The 15,440-nt window shown below is 32.7% G+C and overlaps 1 protein-coding gene across 3 annotated transcripts in view; it reads right to left on the bottom strand.

Annotated features, from left to right (window-relative positions):
• LOC145661383 (protein spitz-like) overlaps positions 1–15,440 on the bottom strand; it is a 598,112-nt gene that overhangs the window by 13,368 nt on the left and 569,304 nt on the right. For all 3 annotated transcript variants that reach the window (XM_081726707.1, XM_081726705.1, XM_081726704.1), the window contains one exon: positions 1,054–1,115. In XM_081726707.1, the coding sequence (XP_081582833.1) occupies positions 1,054–1,115 (62 nt within the window). The remainder of the gene's footprint in view (positions 1–1,053; positions 1,116–15,440) is intronic.

Here is a 15,440-nt window from a genome sequence, read left to right as displayed (position 1 = left end):
AACAAACAAGAAAACAGAAAATTTATTGACGGAAGAAGTAAGAATTAGGGAGAGAACAATACAGCTTCTACTATCAATTTGAATTAGTTTATATGAATACAGATCCGAAAATATCAAACCTGAATTAGTTGCAGGCATTGAGAGATGCACGTTATTCACATCAGTGACCCATACCTGGCGAATGAATATTGGGACCTTGGCATCTTGTATTGCATGTTTCCGAATAAATTTTGTCATACACATAGGAAATAATAGGAAAAAGGATGAGGATCATATAGGATACGGAAAAGAATACGAAGATATATAAATAAATACAGCATATGATAGACAAGCTATACTAACGTTACATTAATCTGCGGAACTATAATAAAGAGTGAAAAATCAAGTAACTAATACCTACAGATTCTACTGAAATATGAGAAAAATCATTACGTGAATGCATATTGTATTTCACCTTGTGTAGAAGCTCTAAGAACAATTTCAGGTGCACCCAGTGCAATATTATGAAAGTACAGGTTTACCATTTTAAATATTTAATATTTTATGTATTTAATTTAACTTTCTCTCTAGAGCATTTTTGTATATATTTATATTTATATGCCCGTAGCCGAACTCCCTCTATAAAAATTGTTGCGGAAGTACCGCAGGATTCTAAAACATGAATATTTGGATAGGGCACATACTAGTTCCTAAGTGAAGGCTTGAACCGACTACGGTAGGTCCCATAGTTTTGAAGCCATGGACCTTTAAAGTTTATTTTTTCATGTTTTCAGCAGCCTATAACTCCGAAAGGGAACATTTGTGCACCCAGGTTGGTCTATACTTTTTGTTTTATTTTGGTGTCAGAAATCACCTCCCACACGTTGTCGGTGTTGTTTTGAAACACCCTTTTACAATTCTTACCTTCTGAAAATTCTAGTTTATATGTAAACGCTTGTGAGGTACGCACACTGAACTTTACGCTGCTTTCGAGAGAGAAACCTTACTCTTCATTACGAGTAATTATAAAATATAAATGAAGTTTATTAACAGATATTATGAATATATACTTACGTAGGTAAGATCCATCCAAGTCTTTGAACTCGCATCTTTGGCCCATGTACCCGTCTGCACATCTGAAAAAATACGAACATTAATAACCCAATTCTAATTTGGCAACTATAAAATATGTAACTGAAATCAATCCTAATACACAATATTTGAAGCGTTACCATCTGTTTCACTGAATTAGAAATTTAAAATTCTGAATTCATCACACTTGAAATTATTTATCATTCTGCATTTAATCATGAAATTTTCACATGTTTATGCCTATGTTACTAAAACTAAAATGATGCACTCATAGTACAACGAAAGTAAAAGGAAACCAAGATATTTACTAGGAATTAAGAGGCACTTTTTAATGTTTAATTTTTATTTTTATATAGTCATGTACTTATGTACGAACGCCACTCCGTACACATCTGACATAGAAAGTCGCCATGCATTTGACGACACGCACTGATATTACATGCACAATGTTAATCAGAACGAAACACGCATAAACACACTTTGCTACGTTTACAAAGCTAGAATACTGATCGTGCTTCAGGAACGATAATTGTACCCCTTAAACATTGTCTGTAGAAAAACTATTTTGGAACAAGTGTTCAATGTCTTTAATACAGCAACATTGTGAATTACCACCAAATGTAACCATTCTTGAGCATGGCATTCTTATGCAGTTATGTTTGCAATTTACTGGAATGAAAATTATCAATGTTTTGGCTCTGTAATTCTAAATTCCTGATTTTCTTTATATCACTTTCTTTCCTTCTTTCTGTTACACATACACTATCCAGTTGTATTGTATACTTAGGCTGTTTACCACTATTGCTTGTATGATGACTATAAATTTTCACTTAATTACTAATCGAATTATTTAGCGATCAAGCAATAGTTCACCATATCTGATAGATTAAACAACTTTGCTGCTCTATGAAAGTGATTACAAGGTCAATTCATCAATACAGATCAACAACATTCACATTATGAGTCACTAGCTCTATTTACTGTAGAATACCTATACAACATCTTACTCATGTCACATTGTAGAGCGAAGATTTAGAATAAAATAAAATTCACGTTGTATAATGGTATTCTCTCTTTTAAAAATAATGTACGCTAATTTGAAATTGCAGATCGTTGTGAAAGTTTTTAAGTCGTAAACATTTTTTTTCCCACTTTGCAAAAAGGAAATTTTCATTTTACATCATTGCAACATTAAAAATATTTCAAGTTCCTACACTCAAATTACTGAACGTTCAATCTTTTATATGTAAAAGGACGGAAAACTATTTAAGAATTTTTCGTTATTTCGATATTAAAGATTAAAGTAGTTTATACTGGATATTACTGTCGATTTTTCAGTGCGGAGATGTACTTTTAATCTTTTGATCGATTCCAAACATAGTGTTTGAAAATTTCCCAATGTTACGTAGGGAAGAAAGAAATGAGTCTTATATTAATTCCCCCCCCCCATTTGAACGAATTCAAAAGTGAACCTTTCATCGGCTATGGGTCAATAAAATTAGACTAATCCCTCCGAGAAAAAGGAATTTGCTTGCTTTAGGAGGGGAAAAAAAGTATTGGCCAGCACTAAATAATTTGTTGAATTTAAGTTTCTAATTTATGAAATAGTGACAAGTTTAAAGAGACTTTAATCATGCATTACTGACATGACTTTCATTTGAGGAACAAATGCAAAACAGCGTTGTCAAAATGTATATTTTTAAAATATGAACTAATGTTTTAAATATATCCATTTGCTTACATACGTAACCACACTCGTCTATAATTTAATATTTCCAAATTCAACAAGATTCCACAAGGAAAAGTAAAACTTCAAATTAATTTTCTTCCCAGTTTTTGGCATTTACACACACACATTATATTTACGTTCTTTGATCGCGGAATATACACCAATTGCGAGATGTAATAATTGGGCTTAAAGTCAAGCTGAGAGATCAAAACCAGTTAAATATGGGAATGCTGGTCAATCCGAACGTTTCAAAGAAACAAACAGCTGCGTTCTTATTTGCCTCTTAGGTTCGAAACTAGAAATATTAGCTGAAAAAATGTATGTGAAGAATAAGTTTATGATATTGTGAAAAAAAACAAACTATTTTCCCCTTTACAATACGCATTTCAATCAAAGTGAAATAATAAAAACCTGTCGGACCAAGTGCTACGTTCAAAAATCAATTTCAAATGGTTCATCCGTTCTTCCATGATGATGAGACAGACAACCGCGAAGCCATTTTTGTATATTGATATAAAAAAATAAATAAAAAAAAAAATAAAAAATAAAAAAAACATTGCTCCCTTCTGTTCAAAGCGGAATTTCCGGAAACGCTGTGGCAAAGACCCACTTGTACTGAATAAGGATTTTAAAAACCAAAACCAAATTTCATCACCCTAACGTGTCTTTAACTACGAAATATCGCGATATGACCACTTTCTTGAAAGATGTGTATGTAACCCAACCATTTTTCTTCCCTGCTCTGGGAAATAATAATAATAACAAAAATAAATAAAAAACTGAAAAAACGAAATCTTGGTTTTACATCAAACGTTTGTACCACGTAGGAGGCTACAGAAGACAGTGGTGATGAGAATGAATGAAAAAAAGTGGGACGTGGGATCGAACCAAGACCCCATACACCAGACGTGAACGCCATACCACTAAGCCACGCGACTGCCTAAAAGAAAAAAAGGGGCTTAAACACGCCTTGGGAAGTGTAAATATCAAATTTCTTGTCTTAACGCTAAGGGATTTTGAGGTATGGTCATCTTATAACAATTGCAACTCCTACAATTTTTTCTTCTCTTGTAGGGGAAACAACACTTTTAATTATTTTAAATAAAATGTCTAAATACCAAATTTGATGTTCGTAACCTTAAAGGATCTTGAGATACCGGTATGGTCATATTGCTATAGCAATTGTAATCCCAGCCTTTTTCCTTGCTTTCTAGGGGACACACCTAAAAACTGTGAAACACCTGTCTAATTATTTTAAATGGGAAGTCATTACACAAAATTTCATTTCCCTACCCTTCAGAGATTCGGGTATAATAATTGTCATCCCCCCCATTTTCGTCGAATTTCCCAAAATCCTTTCTTAGGGGTACCTTACGTCACGAATCATATGCACTGTCAAAATTTCAGGTATCTAGCTTCAGCGGTTTCGCCTGGGCGTCGGTTAGTTACTCACTCATGACTATATGGAGAGACGTGTTTTCGGCTAGCTGGGTACTTTGCACCCAGACCAACCTCGCACCTCGTATGAGCTTTCACTTCCGTTTTTTACACGACTAAAGGACTTTTATGAAATTATTCTTTGCGAAAAATTTACACTCCTTTTTCACTTAGAATATGCAATTTCATGATGACGGGACTGACAACCTCGAAGTCACTTTTATAGAAAGAGAAAAAATTAGGAATTGCTCTCTCGTTAAAAACGGGATTTGCGGAAACACTGTAACATACTTACTCTGAATAAGGAGTTTATATACCAAGTTTCACAGCCCTAACATGTCTCTGATCTTAAGAATTTCGATAGGTCACCTTATTATAACAACTGCAACCCTTGCCCTTCTTTCTTCCCGCTCTTCTTCTTTTAAGGGAATTACGAAAAACGATGAAACTCGTACTTGATTATTTAAGATGAAAAACCTTAAATATCAATTTACATCCCTACTGTGGAACAAGTCATACATGTTTCTTCCTTGTTTGCTGTGAGCATAACAACTGCAAGAGACGAAATTGAAAAGCAGCCGATATTTTCAAAGCTTTTCACTTTAACACGTTTAACTTCTTGGATTAGGTTCATTATTAGCTTCCTAGCCTTCAACTATTGTCACAAGCGCATACCAAGAAACATTCTTGAATTCTGTCAAGTCTATTTGAAAAATCTCTGAACAATGCTATTGGAAGGATTAGAACCGCTCAACAATATCTGCCTCTAACTTTGTATTGTCATGATTCTGAAAGTTTGAGTTTACTGCTCTTCCCATTATTCCCAACAGATATTCTGAACATATTTCTGCCGGTTGTCTGTATTGGAACTCTGTTAACGTTCACAGAAAAAAAGAACTACGGGCAAATATCTATTATATACAATCAAAGAAGTTTCGTAGTTCGTGACGGAGACTACTCTCACAAGATTAGCAAATTCTTCCAGAACAGCAGAAATTAAATTGGTCTCGCTATAACGAGGCTAAAAATGTGTTAAAAATACTTGTCGCTCAACTTCTAAGGGACATAATCCTCTTTTTCCAACGAAACGAACGACCACCTACATTCTTACACCGCACTAATCCTGTCTTCTCCCTCTTTAAAAAAGTCAATTTTGAATGATATATTCACAATGATACCTTTGTAATGAAATATTCATAATGATATGATTTCTTTCTTTTCCCTTTTTTTTTTATATATTCGGAAAAATAAATTCTGAGGCAAAAAAAAGAATGATCTACGAACAGATAACTATATCTAAAGAAAATACAGTAATTCTGAAAGAACATAATATAGACAATGATTCCCCCAGTTTATGCCTCGACTATACACTTAGTGTGTTCACCATTCGGAATTTACCCATTCAATCTTGCAACACCGAGAGAAGAGAGTCAGACCTCTTCGAAAAGTATTTAGCCCTGCAATGAACAAAACTGTATCACAGCACTGCAATTTTATTTGAATCAATAAACTCATACTGAAGATTTGTCTTTTCTTAGTTACGTCTGGCGAGGGAGACCCAGGTTCGATTCCCGGTGGGAGCTCATGTGGTTCAGATCAAGCCACACCTCATACAGCGCTGCTAAAAAGGGATGCTAAACTCCAATCCAACAATAACTTAGAACTTGTTTCACTTTTAGTTCGAACCAAAACGATTTGTACAACAACTAGTATAACACTAGTGTCTATAGTTACATTTCACAAATGGTTAATTGGCCACATGGTTTCGTTTTATAACATACATTTTTTCGGGCTCAAGGTTATGTGAGACCTGGGGTAAAAGTGGATCTGAAAAGGTAGGGGGACGCTGGACGTCTTAAAACTCTTATTACGCACGATTTTTCGTAAAGCAAGTCGAAGGCTTGAAGTGAGTGGGAACAACTAGTCTTATTAAATTGTATTATTATTATTATTATTATTATTATTATTATTATTATTATTATTATTAATAATAATAATAATAATAATTTTAACCTTGCACCTTACTTATTCTCTGACTACTAGAGAAAACTGATAAATCCAAACAAAATGAAGTACAAATTACACTGTAAAAAATTTTAGAGGTAAATTTACAAAAAACGGTGGCAATCTGTTTGCCAAACCTCTATGTAAATCAATTTACACCTATAAAGTAAAATTACTAATATGAAATGGTGCAAAATTACATTTTTATCAATAAAAATATTATATTACTGTAAATTTGTATTTAAAAAACAGCAAATTTTGTAGTTTAATCTAAGGAAATGTATATCAACTTACAAAATGAAAGGTAAGAGATTTTACTCTGATATTTGGTAATTTAAGCTACAGAAATTTTTTCCAGTGTACATCGTGGTAAATTATTATGATTTGAGGAACGATAAGTAGGAGAGAAAGAAAAACAGGAGTAAAGTACCTGAAGAAAATATTTTTGTATCTACAGTATTGTGTACAGAACAGAAATACTACATAGAACTTGGATCGGATTCGTGACCACTATATTTACTCTATCAGCTAGCTATTCTGATCTCCCTCGATATGTGACTATATATACACACACACACACACACCTGTATATTGTTTCTTGTGTTGCTATTCAAAGTATTTTTTACTCAACAAAAATATCCAGAATAGAGCCATTCTAGTGTTAACGAAATTATATAAAATCTTACACTTTATGATGAACAAATACAATGATCACTCCTAGTTATTCACCTATGTCTACACTGGGATCTTCTAATACATTAAACTGGGTCGTACACGAGTTCTTTTCATAAAAGGAAAATGAGCATAAATTGTGTACAGATGAATTCTTGAGACACATGGAACGAACATTAACACGATTTTTTTTCCTGTTGCAGTTTCTTATATTTAGAAAGGCTCCTGAATTTGAATTTCTTCTTACATTATGCAGACGTAAGTTACTGACACCTAAGAATGACACAAATCACTTATCCATGGTATATGAGGAAGTGAGAAATGCAATTGTGTTGTGTACAGTCATTTGCAGAAATTCCATTTTCCTATATAATTATGTTATTCATAATTTTATATATGTGCTTATGATTATAAAATCAATCTTCAAACGATTCAGAAAGTTAACTAGGCAACTTTTCTACCACCAAAGTTCCTTCTTTTGAAGAATATAGACATTAGTACTAGTCTTACGATGATAAATACAAGTTTTAATCGGAAAAGTATTAAATTAGAAGAGGGGAGAAAGATAAACGTTATATGATTTTCAAAATCAAGAAATAAGTTTAAGAATGTAAAAGTAAAATTGTTTAGTAAAATATCTAATAAAGTAAAACCTGTTGCTATTAGAACTGTGACAAACATTAGGTTCTAGCAAATGTTAGGCCTATAAATATCATTCTTCAGAAGTATTTCGAAATAATTAATATTAGTTCCATTAGTATCTGTCGAATATTGGTACTAAGAGCTGGACGGAAATTGTATTTAATTAGGAAGCAGTTTAACAACCTCGTTAAGTGGTAGACTGTAATCGTTTGGAAGGGGAAGTCCTTCTGGTAGGCACGCAATCCTCGTGTTATCGACCACGACATGTTGCGGGGAGAGGAGCTCTTGACCTGTGATTCGGTACGCTCTAGTAACGTTGCAGTATTTCTTTAATGCTAGTTTTTCCATTTTCGTTTGACATACCACACCAAGACGCAATTAAATGAACAAACGCTTTCAGTCACTTTCTTGTCACATCTTTCTAACCTATACGCAACTCGACCATTCATTCCTCTGAAATATATTTACCAGCCGTAGCCAGCAGCTAACCTCTTATCCTCATCATGAACTTACTTGTTAGTTAAAATATTAACTACCAGTTGGACATATCCACAGATTTCGATGTAAATTATACGCCACTATTTTGAATATAGAGGCTGTAAGATTCTGCTCAAGAACATCCATACCGTTATTTACTCATTTATTTCCAAAGTGTCTAATTTAAGAGAGGCAAGCAAACATTTAATATGAAATGTTTAACTATTAGTCCGAAGTTGTCACGTGTATTTTCAAACGAAGATTGTGTCATGTATACTAACTCCTGACAACTTGGACTACAATTTACTCTCGACTTAACACTCTCAGTCTATTACGTGTTATGAGACAGATTGACTACTTATGATTTGCCTGTAAAATAATATTTGAAAAGGTAACTTCTGCCATATCATCTCATACAACAACTGATGATGTATATGTAAAAATTGAACGTATGCAGTATATTTGCGTAAAATATCATGAACATCTTTAATTTCCCAATTTGCCAACAATCATACAGTAAACAGACTAATGTAATAATGGTCCATATTTGTCCTCTAGAGGCTTTCGCGGAGGGTTTTCAGAATGTAATATTAAATGAACTAGGTGGTAGGACAATGGACACCAAGTTCAGGGTTGTAGCCAAGTCAAAGGAAACAGACACGAAATCTCCTCCCCTCTTTCGGCTGACATTTTATTGCTGGAAAAGAATGTCCCAATTGATGGTTCGTGGATCCCCAAGGATCCATGGAATAAACTTGGAGGGTTCGTGTCATTATTTACATCTCATGATTAAGATTAAATACGGTAATAAACCCGCTGTATGTAAGTACTGTATGTTTTGTGCCAGGAGCGCCATTTTTTGAATATGAATGGGTTCACAGTTCACAACCGCAGGGGCTGGAGTATGGAATATCCTCCAAAATAAGAATGGTTCGGCGACCTCCCCTTGAAAGTCGAAAATTTACTCTTAAAGATCCAGTTTGAGGTACTTTTGAATGAAAATGAACGTTTCTTTTTCACTGTGGAAACACTGTGGAAAATATTCTTGAATCAGAGTATGGCAGCGTAGTCAAAGAGTTTCTCAAGCTCTTACTCTCCCCCTTATGGTAGTTTTCATCTCGCCATTCTGAACGCTAACCTTTGGATTTACAGATTTTAAAAGAAAATAAAGTAAATTAAGCTAGATAAATGGAACAAAATTTGAGCGCATATTTTAAAATAATGAATGTATACAATGCAACAAATTGAAATGAAATGGAAGATTTACCTTTCCTTAAAAAGTTAAAATCTGCGGAATTTCTAACTTTCATTCAAAAAGTGCTAGGTCAAATAACCAATCATTTGATGAAAATGTTCGCCAAACAATACATTCGCCAATGTTTTGAGATTTAATTTCTACTTATCCTTGTGAACATCAGGATTGCGTTACAGTTCAGTTTTCCTTACGTCATGGTGTTACGCAGGTAAGAAGTATGAAAAAATTTAGCTGAAAATAGCAAGGAGAAACGTTCATTCAAGAAGAGAAGAATTTGGAAAGAAATCGTGTCGCCTCATCGAGAAAAAAATGCAATGAAAAGCAGCTGTCAATTTTGATCCTAAGGCCAGAATTTCGGAAGTTTACGTGGTTTCATTCCTGGTAAAGTCTCTGTCCAAATTTTGTATCCTTCCTCCCAAAAACATTAGGTCCTACTATAATTTAAGAAATACTGCGAAAGCTTACACGGTTTCACCCTTTTCATTATTTTTCTTCTCCCTTTTGTGTGAGTGCTGAGCACACCACGCAGTCGGTTTCCCTCTTGTATGTTTGTAACATGAACACAAGATTGTAATTTAACCGTTGTTAATATTGCTACCTACCTCTAACTACTACTACAACTACGGAAAAACTAAAATTTAAATGTGTAGGATCCATACCTTGCCTTAAAAAACTGAAGTAATTGGGAACCACTGCTATATGATATTGAATGTTAGTACGAATATATTTGCATGAAATGTTTCATAAAACTGCAAGCCTAAATATGAAAATGAACCATCAATGACTGGGAGTGAAGAGTTTTTGGAAAGAGAGGTATTGTTTTAGTTCTCTTTTCTGGATATGGCTGGATAATTTAAAAAATAAATTCCATAAGAATACGAGTTTTATAACACAATTATACAATCTACTACACTTATGTTTTACATTCAACTAAACTATAATTAACTTTATTCAATTCTGATTATTAACCGAATTTACATTTGGGATTTCATATTATTGCCTTTCAAATTCAATAATAATAATGGAACAATAAGTTTACTGGGAATTAAAAAAAGAAAAGAAAGAAAAATTTATCTACACTTTGTTCTATAATTACAAGCTAACTTCCTATATGGTTACTGGTTATCACAACTCTAAAAACACAAACCAAGTTCCTTGAGTTGAGTACCTAATGACCTAAGTTCATGTTCAAGTCAGCACTTACTTCAGTTCTATTGGCGATAAGCTATTAGTTTCACGGGTATCAGTCTTACGACTACAAATTTTCTTCTATAGTATGGAACTTCACTTTTCGTAGGCAAATTAGGATTCCGAACAAGTGTTCCTCCTTCACTATATCCCAAAATTAATTATTAATTATTAAAATGACCATATTTGCTACTTTCTTTCTAAATTTCATTACATCTTTCGCTTTTATTTATCAGCATTTCACTGTTCAATAATAATCAAATGTATTTATTTAACGAAAGTAATTCATGCATTTTTTTAAGCTACTTAAAAAGATGTAGTATTGATCTACCTTGTTTATTGCGTCTTCAAGAGTTTACCTGAACGGCTTTAGTCACTTACATGAAAAGCGAATCACTTTATGAACTGATATTGTTCTCTATATGCAAGGGTTCTAAAATTGAAAATTGAACAACCGATCTCTTGATTTTTTTTTTTTTTTTTGAAAAGAATTCTTGCAAAGATTCCTTGGTGCAAGAATGGAGATTTTACAAACACACGAACTAGGTATCTCACCTTAACAATGCTCTTCTTAAAGGTCATTTTGTAAACACAACATTTATATAGAATTAAGAGAAAACAGTGATTCCACGTAACTAACAGAACTCCAAACTAATTTATTCACTACAAATACGTGTCCATTTTCTTTATACGTTGACAACTGTGTATTACTTTAAACTTCTAACGCTGTAATTTTATTTGTAAATAAACTCAAAGAAAGACGCATTGTTTACGAGACAATTCATGTTTTTGGAAGATTCATAAAATTATCCAGTCTTTCAAAGATTTTTTTTTCAAAAGCAATAAGTTTATAAAAAAAAGGGTAAACTTTATAAAAATAAGTTTATAAGGTAAAAAGTTCAATTTTAGGACCCTTATACAAAAGACGCAAGATTTTTTCATAAAGTGATTCCATCTTTATGTGAGTTATTTCATCTGTTGCGAAAGGTAAGCGTGACTGAAAGCGTTCAGGTAAACTTTGGAAGATTCAATACACAAGGTAGATCCATATTACCACTTTTTAAATAATTAAATGACATACAAGGAAAATGAATAATCTTAACCTGTCAAAATTATATTATTTAGAGTTTTAAAAAATATTTTGGATTAATTTACATCCATTTAAAGTCACATAAGGTAAGTAACAACTCTAAACGAAGTGATACTAGAGGAGTTTAGATAAGTGATTAGAAGTCTGATATTATTGTATATTTTCAAACAACTGAGAAATTTTAACTAAATAGATAATTAAAACGTATGATGGGATCAAAATAAGGCAAACGATACGTTCATTCAGGGCAAATTACGAAAACTTAAAAAAAATATAGGCATTTGATAATTTGTGAGGAGTCTCCTTAATCACTATCCGTATCAATTACATGAGGATAAATTAACATAGTAATCACAATTTATCTAATATATTTTTAGTTATTTTGAATATCAATGTAATTTTTCGTGAGCTTTACTTAATCTGAGATTTCTAGCCTTGGAAAGATTATTAGTCCTGCATCTGTAATTCATGAAGTTGAAAGTACTGGGGTAGTTACTTTCCAATTTCAAACCTCTACTTACAATTTGGATCACGTTAAAATACTATTTTAACTCATAACCTCTAACTTCGGTTGAAATGAAATTTCTAGTCTTCCGTCTCATGATTATGCCTTTTAGACTACAGGAAACGGATAATTAATGAAAGAAGGATTATAAAATAATTGTTGAAATGAGCAAGCAGACTGTCATCCACCACAAACGCGTGGCCGGGGATCAAACCAAGGGCTCCTTGAACAAGAAGTGAGCGTTCTACCACTAAACAATCATGCACCCCCCTAGTCTCAGGTGAAGTTGCAATTGTTATTCCTTTTATATATAGATAATGGTTAGTTTATTTTTTCTTTCTGGGATTGGATACCATAACTACGTTTAATATCAAGTATTAACAACAAACATTAAATGACTTCATATTAATTATTTCTTCTACGCTAGGAGTCATTATACTTTAAACAATTAATATAACTGGATTAGAGGAAAGATACAAGTCAGGGCTTTTCATATTTCCATTATTGCTCTAAAAATACAAATAATGCCGTGTTCGAAAACATGAGCAAAATAACTGCATAAATAACTAATTTGAATAAACAAACAATAATTCCAACATTTGAACAAATTAATGCAATTCTCCAATATACATTACCGGTACTGTTCTGATGCACTGTCACTAAATAAATACATCTAAAGAACTCTTACACCTTCAAATGATGTTTTATTTATTACTGGAAGGAATAATTTGTCTTAAGGGGACAGACTACTAAATATTTTTCAAAAGCTAACAATTTTTCTTTTCCCAGTTTTTCGTAAGTGAAAAGAGATAATAAAATTTAACTTACCTCAATAATGGATAATGTTATTCTACACCCGAAAATACGAATCGGAAGAATTTTTAATGTTGCCATTCATAGAAATTACCCAAAAATCTAGGTTAAGGCAGCGACTAGAAAAATGAACTCAACGGCAATTGATGACTTATGCTGTCTATGTTCCTTATTAACTACTTTTTAAATAATATTTGTATTTTAATTCCACTGTTTATTAAAAATTATTTATTTTGTACTTTTTATTACAAAATAAATAAAAATATTATTTAAAAAGTAGTTAACAAGAAACACAGACAGCATGATAAGTCATCAATTGCCGTTGAATTCATTTTTTTAGCCGCTACCATAACCAAGATTTTTGGGTAATTCAAATTCTGGTCACACTAATTTCTATGGATGGCAACACTGAAAATTCTTGCGATTCGTATTTTCGGGTGTAGAATAACATTATCTATTATTGAAGTGAGTTACATTTCAGTATCTCTTTTCACTTACGAAAAACTGGCAAAAAAAAAAAAAAAAAAAAATGTTAGCTTTCGAAAAATATTAGTAGTCTGCCCCTTAAGGGCACTATATATTTTAATTAATATATAAATATATGTAAAAGAGTATCGATCTAAAAGTGGGTTAACACACCCAAAACGTGTCAATCGAGAAATCGAGTTCCGCTATAGGTATGAGTGCTCTCGTTATTTTACCATTATTATCATAATCTTCATTTTTGTCGAAGCTTGTAAGACACAAACGTTGAACGTAAAAACAATGTGTAATAAACCTACCAACTATATCAATCAAAATGACATTATCACTGTGTTTTTTCCTTCTCACGCAAAGTGAGGTGTGTCGTTTAAGTATAAATGCCATTTAAACTTCCAGCAATTTATTCCAGGCATACTTTCGGAGGGGTTTCCCTGGAGCTAAGAAAAAATATATTACTATTGCCAAATACCAAAATAGGATCCCAGTGTAGCCCTCATATAATTTAATTTTGCCCCCTTGGACAAAATGTTCTGAAAAAAAGGCTTACTTCAAGATAGTCTTAGTTCATTAGATTACCAGTATTTACATATTAAATTTATGAAAAGCTTTTCTGTTTTTCTTCTATAGTCTGAAATTAGTTTTATTTACTTGAGCAATATTTAGCTTATTATCTTGAAATGAAAACTTCTAATGTTTCAGGTCCCACGGATATGCCCTTCACGTAAAGACGACTGGTCATAAATGTCACTGAACGATAAAATTGGTGGAATAAAAACCCAAAGAAAGCCTGAGGATACAATGTCCTCTACTCTTTTACTGTCTTAAAATTAAACTATTTAAAACCATTATCTAAGAGAACTGTTAGGAAAGAAAATGTGTTAGTTTTAGACGAATAAGGGGTGATTAATAATAGAACTTTCAAAAGATTCGATTATCTGACATATCTGTACGCTTTTATTTAAAGAACTGCGAGAGAAAAATATTTAAAAAGTCGCAAAAAATGCTGAATAACAGAAGTTGTATTTTAGTATACTCCACGCTCTGTCTGTATTGAGAGAGAAGTGCGACTTTTTCACACAATTCATGTTCTTTTTTTTTTTTTTTTTTTTTTTTTTTTTTTTTTTTTTTTTTTTTTTTTACTTCAGCAAGATCGTAAAAATAGTTGGTGTCCCGATAAATAACTAAGTACAACTCATGAATGTCTTTTGCGTCTGCAAGTGACCTCACCTTTACTTTCTTGCCACTAGGGTAGCCACATCGATCTGTCCGTCAAATTTCTTGTTTCTTTTGTTAATCTAATAGTTTTATTTATTTATTCTTAACGAAACCAAGCTTATTTACAGTGATATGAATTTAAATTAATATGCAGTGGGCACATAATAAATTCTAAGAATTAGAAAAAAATATCGAATTGCTTACAGCAGTGATGGTCAAATGGCGGCCCGCGAATAAAAGGTAAAAATTAACGATTTCTGCTTTAAACTCTTGTAAAGAAAGAAAGAAAAAGAAACTATATTTGTTCCCATTAGTGCATTAAATAATCTTGTTTTAATATATTTGAGTAATATTAATAATATTCACCTAAAGTAACATCGCTGTTTAGTTCTCTATTTTTAATTTTTCTGGCCTGCAAGTATGATTTTTATTCTGCCCCGGTCCTCAGTGCGTTACAAATTTATCATTTACTGGTTTAAGGAATTATATTTACGATGGAAATGCATTTAAGAATACGCAGTAGGAATTCATGGATCTGGCCGAAAGTTGATATTCAAGAGGAGCATGAAAGTAGACAACAGCGAGCTAAAAATGGCACCAGTTAGAAATTCCGAACATGTTATACAGGGATTAATGAAAGGAGGCAACAACCGAACAACAGAGCAACCTAAAAGATCCCAGATAGCGGTTAGGTGCCCTCCCACAATATTATCAATCATATGTTCGATAGGTTTGGGTTCGGAAGCCAGATTGAAGGTGTATACTGAATACAGCACGCTGAGTTGCACTGGGAGATGAGAATGCACATTATTCTGCTGAAGATAGGTCAAGCAAAACGTACAGATAAAAGTTGGAGGAT

This window comes from Thermobia domestica, chromosome 1 (genome assembly GCF_964235325.1).
Source record: "Thermobia domestica chromosome 1, izTheDome1.hap1.1, whole genome shotgun sequence".
In the NCBI taxonomy this organism is placed as follows: Eukaryota; Metazoa; Arthropoda; class Insecta; order Zygentoma; family Lepismatidae; genus Thermobia; species Thermobia domestica.
This window is presented reverse-complemented; position numbering and strand designations above follow the sequence as displayed.